The sequence below is a fragment of the Brassica oleracea genome, chromosome C2 (genome assembly GCF_000695525.1).
Source record: "Brassica oleracea var. oleracea cultivar TO1000 chromosome C2, BOL, whole genome shotgun sequence".
Taxonomy (NCBI): Eukaryota; Viridiplantae; Streptophyta; class Magnoliopsida; order Brassicales; family Brassicaceae; genus Brassica; species Brassica oleracea.
Genome location: NC_027749.1, coordinates 50,200,771 through 50,212,633, shown reverse-complemented (window position 1 = coordinate 50,212,633; position 11,863 = coordinate 50,200,771). Strand labels below are relative to the sequence as shown.

The window sequence follows — 11,863 nt, the reverse complement described above, 5'->3', positions numbered from 1 at the left end:
TTTACCCAAGGGTTTAGGGTTTACCCATTTACCCAAGGGTTTAGGTTTACCCAAGGGTTTAGGGTTTAGGATTTAGGGTTTAGGGATTAGGATTTAGGGTTTAATGTTTTGCTGACGACGTTAAAAATATTTTTTTTGTAATTACTACTATTTTTTTTTTTTTTTACTTTTTAATTTTAAAAAGATAATATAATTTGACAATATTTTGTTTCCTTTTTTTAAAAGATACCAAATATGAAATAACACAATCCTATTGGTTGGTGAACCTGAACCCTAGGGGGTGAACCCAAGAATAAGTCTTTAATGACTTGCCAGTTCAAAAAAGATATAATGACTTACACCATAAAGTCTGAGGCTATGCCAAATGCGAAGAGGAAAGGGGAATGGAGAGAGTAAGTTGGCGAATGGTAGATATAGTAATAGCGATAAAATGATAGATGAGAGAAAGCGGACGAGGGTTCATGCCACCAAACAGAGCCATCATGCCTGACGTGCGAAACCCACCACTAGAGAGGTAATCATAGCAGCCTTGTCGCATCGCCTCTCTTGCTTGGTCCGTTAATGCAACTAGCACTTGTGAAAATGTATTCCCTAATATGTTTGCGGTTGTTGACATCGGCTTCACACGTACAATTTGTATATAAAAAACGTTTAGACTAGAGGTTTTAAATGTCCAGTTTTTACGATTAGCATGTGCTTACCTTGCGTATCACATAAAAGGCCTTGATAACTTCTGATACTTTGTTGGTATCACCGAGGTTACCCAATGGCTGGAGAATACGGCGTAGAATGAGAATGTCAGATTATAAAACCATCATTCCAGACGCGATTGCTGGATGATGCATGTTGAATGCATCTCCCAACCCAATCACTCCTTTTTTTCTACTCAAGGTAGCTGGCATTCTCTTTGTTGGTGTCACCTTTATGTTTGCTCCCTCTTCGATCCCTTTCAAATATATTTTGCGGAGTTTTGGAGGTACCTGCCAAATAGACGTAAAGATATGTTAAATGCATAGTCTGTATGAACCGCTTGAAGATGGTTGAATGTGGATATCCATGTATGACTTATCTCCGGCCTAGTAACACCAAATTATTTATTTATTTATTTATTTATTTATTTATCTAGTCCCTTTTCAATTGATCCAACCTAATGCATACCTGAGGAGCAAGAATCAAGATCGTTCTTCACGAATGAAACCATTTCACCATTTGCAATAGAAGGAAAATTATTGGAGAAAACCTCAAAAACCACAACGAACGTCGGTGCTGCTGACTTGGTACAACATGGTGAAAGACGGTTTAGCCATTATCAAGTGTAATTTTTCGGGTTCTTCAACAATTCTTTGAGGCGTAGCCAACTATGTACGAGATAACCTCCGCCTATATCAAGTCACAGAACATAAATGCTTATTAACTTATATTCAAAAAAAAATGCTTATTAACTAACTGGCTAACTCAAAATGAACGACATTAATTCTATGTAATTGACGTTTCGGTAAAAGACATTAGTCTATTGTATTTATAGGAATGCTCACATTGTTGTCGTTTAGAGAGCGACGAAGATTCGAGTAACAACGGTCGCATACAACAGTAAGTGTGCAGATGCCGTCGTTTCTTGGCCTGAACTGTTCTTGTATGTCACTCCTTTGATTACTCCGTTTTCTTCTACCAAAGATCTCACCGTTCCTTCTTCTAGCAACACGCTGCCAATAAATGTTAGTTTTAGTGACATCAATACATTTTAGTAGTGTTTCTACGTACTGATCTGATTGGTAATCTATATGGAATATAAATGCAAAAAAAAAAAAGAATTGGATCCTAATTTCTCCTATTTTTTATCGAGGCTTTTTTTTTATCAATGCTTTAATTACTCTTTTTGACAAATTCCCTAAGTACTTGATTGGTAGGATTGTTTTATGTAGATTTCGCCGTAAGAATTAAATAAGAAAAATAATAAAAAGAAAGATCTTAGTACAACAATATTTTTTCTCTACAGCATATAAAATAATGCTTTAGAAAACAAGGATTTTTTTTTTTGACTTTAACTTTAAAACTAGATAAAATATGATTGACAACTTTTATAGATAGAAATTAAAGCTAAAGTCACTTGTTACATCCAACCAATCACCAATATTTTATTAACTTGAGTACAATTTTGTGAAACATAAAATTAATTAGTTTACATTTTATTACAAAATCTAATCAATAAAGATAAAAGACAATATAATATAACATTTTAATAATTTTAATAAATTCAAAATTTTCTTAGAAACTTAAAAAAATCAACTAAATTTTAAATCATCTTAAACAGAAAGGGGGATAATTAAACACTTAAAATCCGGATGTTCCTTGATGAAATTTATTTTCTCTCAAGGCTTTTATTACTTTTTTTTGACAAATTAGTATTTACTCTGTTCCCATTTATAATGGGGTGATTGGTTGCAGCGTACATGTAAATTGTTTAATGTAGAATTGGTTGATAGGATTTTGTGATGTACTTGTATTTAATGTAGATGTAAAAATTAAATGAGAAAATAATAAAAAATAAAAAGATATTTTTACAACAATATTTTTGTCTATAGAAATATTTTTTCTAGAACTTATAAACAATGCTTTAAAAAAACAAAGTTGCTACAACCACTTTTTAATTTTTTGACTTTATCTTAAAAACCAGATAAAATATGATGGTAACTTTTATAGTTGTAGACAGTCACTTATTACATCCAAACCAATCAATTTTTTATTAACTGGAGTACATAAATTAATAAATTATGAATACTATTTTGCAACAAAAACTTAATTGGTTTGGATACTCAGAATATAACATTTTAATAATTTTAATAAATACAAGTTTTGCTTAGAAACTTGAAAAAATCAACTAAATTTTAAAACATCTTAAACAGACAGGGGGATAGTTAAATACCTAAAAATATTTAATATTATATTTTCTTTTTCAAAAAAAAAACTTAAAATCCCTCTTTTCCCTGATGAAATTTACATCCATATAAGAAAATATTTTTTTTTCCTGTAACTAAAATTTGGTCCGAACTTATCTTTCCAAAAGCCGAATATATAAGTGTATTTTATATATAATTTTTTTATTTCAAATTTTTCTTTAGTTTATATTGGGAAAATATTATTTTTCTATTCTGAATTTATCGGTTTTGAAAACAATAAAAAATAATGTATTTTGTAGTTTTTTATTTATTTACTGTAACAATGATTTTATATAAATTTCAGTAGAATTAAGATTACAGTTTACAAAATAATTTTTTTAATTTTATTATATTTAATGATTATTTTTTTAATATGTCTCTTATCACATAGTTTTAAATATATCTTTTTATATATATAAACTCTAATAATATAATATTAATGCACGTAAAAACTAATTTTAAATATAATCTTTTTTATTTAAAAAAAAATTAATTTACATTTGAACATTATTATTTTTATATTTAACTTTATTGGTGTGGAAAAGATAAAACAATATTTGTATTCTTTTGTAATCTTATTACTTTTGAATCGGTTTAACTATATCACTTTCATTTAATTCAAATTTCAATAGAGCTAAGATTACATTTTATAAAAATAATTTTTTTTGAGTGTATTGAAAAGTGGTATCCAACTTTGTTTATTTCAAACTATTTTTCAACAAAAGTGGTATTCACAAATACCTTCTTCATTAAGTGGATTTTCTTTTATACCCTTGCTTTATATATAAATAATAAATAATTATTTAAATAAATAAAATAATTTTTTTTTTTAAAATATATTTTATTTTATAGTTTTCAAATTATATGTTTTCAAATTCAAACTTTTTATATTTTTGAATTTTATTTTTTTTAATTTGAAAATTCGTTTTGAAACTATTTTTTTAAATTAATTTTTAAATTATTTATTGATATTTTTATTAAATTATTTGAGGCCAGTTAATCTATGTAACGTAGGATATAAAATTATTTCGAAGGTTTTGTGTCAGCGATTGAAAATCTATCTTCCATTGCTCATTTCTGAAACCAAATCGGCATTCGTGCAGGAATGTTGATTTCTGATAATATTCTTATCGCCCAAGAAATGTTCCACAGATTGCGGACCAATAAAGCATGTCAAAGAAAGTATATGGCGATTAAAACGGATATGAGCAAAGCGTATGACATAGTGGAATGAGACTTTATTCCTTATTACAGAAATTGGGTTTTGACCTTCATTAGATTAAATTGATGATGAAATGTATACCATCGGTTCAATATAGGGTTCTCATAAATGGTCAACCACGTGGCCTCATTGTTCCACATTGGGGCTTACGTCAAGGAGATCATTTATCGCCTTATTTATTTATTCTCTGTACTAAGGCTTTAATTGCAAATATAAAAAAGGCAGAGAGAGGGCAACAACTAACGGGAATGAAGGTAGGTAGAGCTTGTCCATCGATATCTCATTTGCTTTTTGTAGATAATAGCCTCTTTTTTTGTAAAGCTCAAAAAGAAAAGTGTCAAACAATTCTTAGGATTTTAAAGGAATATGAGGCAGTTTCAGGGCAGTTGATAAATTTTGATAATTCTTCAATTCAATTTGGACATAAGATTGAAGAATTTGCCAGATAAAAATTAAGGGATATTTTGGGCATTCAGAATCTTAGAGGAATGGGATCCTACCTTGGTTTACCAGAAAATCCAGGGGGTTCAGAGATCCAAGTTTTTAGCTTTGTACATGATCGTTTAAATAATAGAGTCAATGGGTGGACTTTCAAGTTTTTTACAAAAGGAGAAAATGAAGTGATCATTAAATCAGTGATTACAACATTACCAAATCATATGATGTCCTACTATCGTTTAGCTAAGGCAACTGTGAAGAAAGTGACGAGCGCAGTATCACAATTCAGGTGGAGTTCAGGGGGAAGCACAAGAGGCATGCACTGGAAATCATGGGACAAAGTATGTGTAGATAAGGATGAAGGAGGTTTGGGGTTTAAAAACATCACTGATTTCAACACAGCGATGCTTGGTAAACAGTTATGGCGTCTGATAGAGATGCCAAACACTTTATTCTCTCGAGTTTTCAAAGGTCGGTATTATAGGAATGCTTCACTTTTGGAACCGATTCGTTCATATATTCTCCGTCATATGAGTGGCGGAGTATTGTCTCTGCTAGATCTCTGGTAAGCAAATGACTAATCAAAAGGGTGGGATCAGGTTCTTCTATATCTGTATGGAATGATCCATGGTTTCCAACCACTCGTCCGAGACCAGCTAATAAAAATCAATACAATGATATACCCGGACCTTACAGTGGAGTCTCGCATTGACTCTACCTCGTGCACTTGGAATTCAGAGGCAATTCGGGCTTTGGTGGATCCACAAGATGCAAAACTTATAGAAAGCATACCACTAAGCAGGACTCAGAGGGTAGATAGAGATGGATGACACTTTACAAAAAATGGGAAATATATGGTCAAGTAAGGATATCAGGTAGAGCGGATCTATCCAGACAGAGAAAGACCACCACTACTGATTGGCCCCACAGTTGATGTTTTGAAGGCTTTCTGCTGGAAAATGCGGTGTCCACCAAAGTTAAAACATTTCCTATGGCAATTAGTGACAGGGTGTATAGCAGTGAAGAAGAATTTACAAGCGAGGGGATTCAATGGGATATTTATTATGTAAGATGTGGAGCCCACGAGGAATCAATAAACCATGTGTTTTTTAATGTCCTCCAGCACTCCAGGTTTGGGCTCTCTCGAAGATACCATCAAATCCAACTATTTTTCCAACAAGCTCTCTCTTCACAAACATGGATCATCTATTCTGGAGAGTTTTCCCGCAGATGGAGGATCATCAGTTTGCATGGATACTATGGTACATCTGAAAGTTAGGAATAATAAAATTTTCAGTAATCTGGATATGTATCTAATGGATACACTTAAATTAGCTGAGACAGAATCAACACTGTGGGCTGAGGCACAAATATTGAATGACCAGAGGACAATACCACAAATAATGGATACGATCTTGCCGTCGATTCCAGGAAGATGGTGTTTTACAGATGGGTCTTGGAAAGAGAGTGTTTTTTATTCAGGACAAGGTTGGTTCAACACTTTAGAAGGCTTTGATGGATTGTTGGGGTGAGGAATGTAAGGGCTAGTCTCTTTCCTCTTCATGCGGAGATGGAAGCGCTACTTTGGGCAATGGAATGTGTGAAGAATTTACGTCAATTGCAGGTTATGTTGGCAACAGATTGTTCTCAATTGGTGAATATGGTTTCAGAACCAGAAGAATGACTAGCTTTTGCAAATTATTTGGAAGATGTCAAGATTCTGAAAGAGTGCTTCACCCGATCAAAGATTATCTATGTACCAAGGACGCAAAATTCAAAAACGGATAGACTAGCACGCAGTGTTAGGAAGGTACCATCTTTTGTCGTTCACATGGATGAAGATCACCCGGTTTGGTTTACAGAGTCAGTATGGGTCTGTATTTTGTTGATGACAAAACAAAAAAATTAAAATCCTAAACTCCATGTTCTAAAACCCTACCCCACCCCTTAACTCTAAACCCTAAGTTTAGATTAGTTAACCTTAAGGTTATAAATGTCTTTTTAGCTCTTTAAAAATGATGGTAAAAGTGGTTAAGATAAATATGAAATGTGGTATTAGGAATATGGTATTTTTGACAATTTCCCATGAATATATATATATAATTTGATATATAAATTGATCTAAATTATATTTGTGATTATATTAAATTATTTTTATTAATGTGAGATATATTAATTTAAGAGCAATTCTCTCAAATAGCCATTTTTTAAGTTTTTGTCACAAAATTGTCTTTGAAAAAGAAAATGACCAAAATAGCACCTTTCTATTTTTTATTTTTTAAAAAGTTAAAACTATATCCCCAAAACCTCACCCCTTAACTCTAAACCCTAAGTTTAGATCAGTTAACCCTAGGATAAAATTATACTTTTACTCTTTAATAAAAAAATTTTGGTCATTTTTCTTATTGATTGCTATTTTTGTGACAAAATTTTTAAAATGACTATCATAGAAAATTTCTCTTAATTTAATGGTATTTATTAATTATTAATATATTTAAATAGTTTTGTCAAGAGAAATATTTATACAATAAATTACATTAGCGATGATATATGAGTTAATAATTATTACCATATTAAAAATACTTTCCAAAAAATATAAAATTTTATAAGGAAAACGTAGATGTCGTAATTTGGTTAATGTCATCATGTCATCATTTTTCAAAAGTGATGTTATTATTTTTTTGTTGACATCGAATGGGGTGATTAACATATGCAAATCACTTCACAGATAATGTATAGAAATAGTAGAAAACACATAATTTTTTAATATGCATGAAAACATTCTCAAACAACAGTTAAAGGATATGGATAAAATATTAAATATATATATAGGAAAATCTTTTTGTCAAAATTTACGAGTTTTTTGTCTCAAAATAATTCCCCAATGATTAATATTCATATCATTTTTACACTCAATTAAACCACATAAACACCAATACTTATAATGGACCAACCTAGTTTCCATAAATTACGAAATTCCTAATTTCCAATTTCAAAACAAAAAGTTAGTAGTGAATAGAATGATGATTCATGCATGTTTCTTATATGGTGGATTAAATCTCTCTATACTTTTTTTTGTAACACATCTCTCTATACTTTCTATTTGAATCTCTTAACATATTTTTTTTTAACAAAAAGTGATGTATAGAGACATACTTGGGAAGAGAAGAGGCCTTTTGGCGCAGTCTCTGGACAAAACGGCCATTGTAAAACACACGACCGGAAAAGGCGCTGGGGCTTCTTTTCCGTCCTAATAAAGTGTTAAGCCGGTGACTTTCTGTGCGTCTATTCCCTCCAAACAATCTATTTATATGTAAACGCACAAATTTAATCTTGAAACTAAGACAATGAAAGTGAAGCGGAGACATACATTGAAGATCAAGCTTAGAAAGCATAAGTCGTCCTTCTGGCTGCATAAACTCACCCATCATTCTCTCTGGCTCTCTCATGTTCCTCTCTATTACATGTACACGAAGTCCATCCTTCAACCAATTTTTATAGCTAAGTTTATAAGCTTTAGCCCATAAATTAATATATAAGCTTACAAATAAATGATATTTATATTTTAATTTTAGCACAAAAATGAAAGACTGTTCCTTCCTTCCTTCCCCAACTTTTACAATATATACAATGATACTAAAAAAAAATTTATATATAGAGTTGTTATTCTATCTGTTAGTATATACATGGACGCGAAACTGTCACGCCATTTTACGTACCTTAGCAAGAGCATAGGCGAGAGCTGAGCCGCCGACACCAGCTCCGACGACGATGACGTCAGGACCACCGTCCCTTATCTCCTCCACGGCCGCATCCGCCAACTTCGTTGTCTTCTTCCTCCGGTTGGTGACGTGGTAAGTCGTCCAAGTCAGTACGAAGGCAAGTAGTGTCCATAAACAAACTTCAATAAAAACCATATACATATCAATTTATATCATAATCAGTATGAGAGAGCTGAGAAGGGCGTAAATGAACATATATATAGTTGGGACTCGGGACGGACGTAGACGTACCACATACAGGGCCGGCTTAACATTGTTATGGATCCTATGGCAAATTTTTTTTCTTTTACCATATAAACTTTATATTTAGATGATATTTAAAATATTTTTAAAATTAATAAGTAATATTTTGTATATTTTGTGATGAAAATAAAACTATATGCATATCAAATATTTTTGGACCATTTCCAGTTTTATTTATTATATTTATAATTTTTTTTAATATAAAAATATAGATTTTTAAAAAAAATTGAACCCTTTAACTATTAATATACGAGGGGACACGGACTTGTGCCCGGGACGGTCGCATCGCTTGTCCTCCTCCTCATCCAGCCCTGACCACATACTAACTTCTTAGAGCATCTTTATCGGAGTGGTTTAGCTAAGTTTCTTAGCATTAATAGCAATTAAAAAAAATTATGATTAATTGAAAGGAAGTTTCTTAAATAAGCCCTAGAAGAGACGGTCTTTTAAGACATGTGTTGGCCAAAGGACTATCATCTCTCTCTCTCTCTCTCTCTCTCGACGGAATGCTCTTCATCATCAAAAGTTCAAAGCTTTCCACTTTGTGGATCTCTCTATCAATGGGTGTTTGTGTGATTTTTACAGAGAGATGGAGGCAGATCAGATCGTGATGTTTGGTTCCCGAAATGCTGAGTTCTTCTATGGTTGCAGCAATCCTTACTAAAACCGCCTCTGCCGCCTCTTCCCCCTCGTGTTCGCCGTGTCTTTATCTCTCCTCATCCTCTTCGCCTTCCTCTCCTTCCTTGCTCCGCATCCGGGAGATTCCGATCGCCTCCCACCACACGTCTCTGGCGCCGTCGTGGTCGCGAGGTACGGGGAGATTTACAGAGGAGACATTGTGAGGAACGCGTACAAGGCGGGAGCTGTAGGCGTTGTGATATATACAGACAAGATAGATTACGGCGGAAGAGATGAGTGTTTTCCGGAAAGTAAGTGGATGCCACCGAGCGGGGTTCAGGTGGGTACTGCAATGGGTTGGGTGATCCGACGACTCCTGGGTGGGCTAGTGTTGATGGGTGTGAGAGGTTGTCGGAGGAGAGTGTGGAGTTGAGGGGAGATTCTCCGGGTATACCTTCGCTGCCTATCTCTGCTGCTGATGCGGAAGTGATCTTGAGGAGCGTTGTTGGAGGTGTTGGGCCTGGGATCTTGAACTTGAGCTGCGTTGTGAGTTTTTAGTGTGAAAGAAAAACTCTCAACCTTTTTTAGATTTTTTGTGTTTCTTTTTTGGTTTATAAGATTTGAACTTTGGTTTCAGGGGAAGACTGTTATAGCTGAGATTGAGAATGTTATTGGAGTGATTGAAGGGGAACAAGAGCCTGATAGGTAGGTACCATTCACAATGAGTGAAGCTTGTATTTGTAGATAGAGACTGACTTGTGTGTTGGTTAGGTATGTGATTCTTGAATTGGTAAGTGTGTTATCTTTTTGTTTTAACAATCTGTAGGTCACGGATCTGTGAGATAACAAACTAAATCCCACATTGGAGAATTAGACAAGGAGTGTGTAATGTATAAAGAGATGTCCAACTCTATTAGTACGAGACCTTTTGGGAAGGAATCCAAAAGTAAATCCATGCGGACTTGTTTCTAAAACCCAAAGTGGACAATATCGTACTAATCGGATAATAGAGAGTTGGACATGTGGTTTAACAATCCCAACAGATCCAGATAACACAACACAAAGCATTTATGAATCGTGGATAAGATCGTCTTTGATAATTAGAGTAGTTACTTTCCTTCGTCTCCTCGTAAAATGGTATTCTGAAAAGTTCAAAAGCAGTCTTTGCTTGTGAACTTGTGTGATAAGCTTGTGATGGTAGCCACCAGTCTTTGCTTGTGAACTTGTGTGCTAATCTTGTGATGATGATGATGTCTTCCACACCTCTGGCTTGGTGGTTCGGCTCAGCTGAGTTCACTCTCAAAGAAGACCTCTTCTGAATGTCTGCTTCTTATATCGTCTCTGAATTTTTTTTCAGATGAAGTAGTAGTAGTAGTAGGTAGCGACTCTATTTTGTTCACATCATTTTATACTAGTGTCCATCACTCTGTAACTGATAGATAAATCATATGAACAAAAGAAGTTTGCTTAGAAACACCACTTATCATCACGAAAATTGCATTTTTGTCGGATTTTCTGAACATTGAATCAAAGCAAGAATCAAATATTTCACTCGTATTGTGAGTCATTATTTGAGACGTTCTTGTTTGTTTGTACCCTTCTATTGTCTAACACTTTGGTGGACACATAAGAGAAAAATGTCAAAGTTTTGTCCTCATTTTTTTTTAGTTTATACTCCTCTATTGATATAACTTTTTTCGAGATTTTTTTCTCGAAAAAAGTTATCCAATATGATGGGTGTTCGAACTAGAATTCATGATAGATAAATGCATCAACAATTGAAATTTGGGTAAATTTAGACATGATGAAGACAACAACTGAACTCAGATGCTTCTTTCAAATTATTATCGTTTATTTTACTAATCTTTGTTTTTATTTTTTATGTTTTTATTTTAAAATCAATGTTTAAAATGTTGTTTTTTACTATGTTTTAAGAATTTTTTTTTAAATTTAATAAGAAAAATAAAAAAAAATTTGGTGTTTAATTAAATTTTTTTTTTTCAAGAACCCTTAAATAAGAGACTTGCAATGGAGTATGTAAATTTTCGGGTCTCTTAATCTAGTCTCTTAATTCACTTTTACAATTAAAAAGTATTAAAAAAAATAAAAAACTCATTTAGGGTCTCTAGGATAATGATGCTCTTAACGTAACAAAGGAAAAAACAGAAACCAATAATTGTCTTAGATATTTGGGCTTTTTGCAAATGTGACTCAAAACTCAAAGTCAAACTTAAAACTAACCCATTCTTTTTTTGGATTTTTCTTTTGTCCTATTCACCCCACAAGTTCATATTATTCACAAAAATGCCATTAGTTTTTTTTTGTTTTTTTTCCGAAAATGACGTTTTTACTCTCTCAACCTCATCATCTTCAAGTATTTACAAGATTTCCATTACAATCAATACACATACCACCATGAACAACCAATTTGAAGCTCTTAATGCACCTCAAATCGATTTACACTATCTCTTTCTCACTTGTTATGAACTAAAAACAACATCTCTTTCACTTTGCCTTCATATTCATCCAAAAAACTCAAGCTTTTGATTCAATTTTTTTTTATGGTTGATAGAGCCATTCAAGCATACTATTCTTGGTGGGTTACTTTCGTTTGAGGTTCTGGG

At 32.9% G+C, this 11,863-nt stretch overlaps 1 protein-coding gene and 1 pseudogene across 1 annotated transcript; one reads left to right on the top strand and one right to left on the bottom strand.

The window, feature by feature from the left end:
• The window catches only part of LOC106326269, a 9,127-nt pseudogene extending 608 nt beyond the window's left edge, over positions 1-8,519 (bottom strand).
• Positions 8,520-9,247: 728 nt separating this feature from the next.
• LOC106324525 (N-acetylated-alpha-linked acidic dipeptidase 2) lies at positions 9,248-10,114 on the top strand. Its single transcript, XM_013762481.1, is given in 5 exon segments — positions 9,248-9,314; positions 9,383-9,586; positions 9,589-9,789; positions 9,893-9,944; positions 10,066-10,114. Coding segments are annotated over 5 exon segments (552 nt in total). The 3' UTR covers positions 10,094-10,114.
• Positions 10,115-11,863: the final 1,749 nt, after the last annotated feature.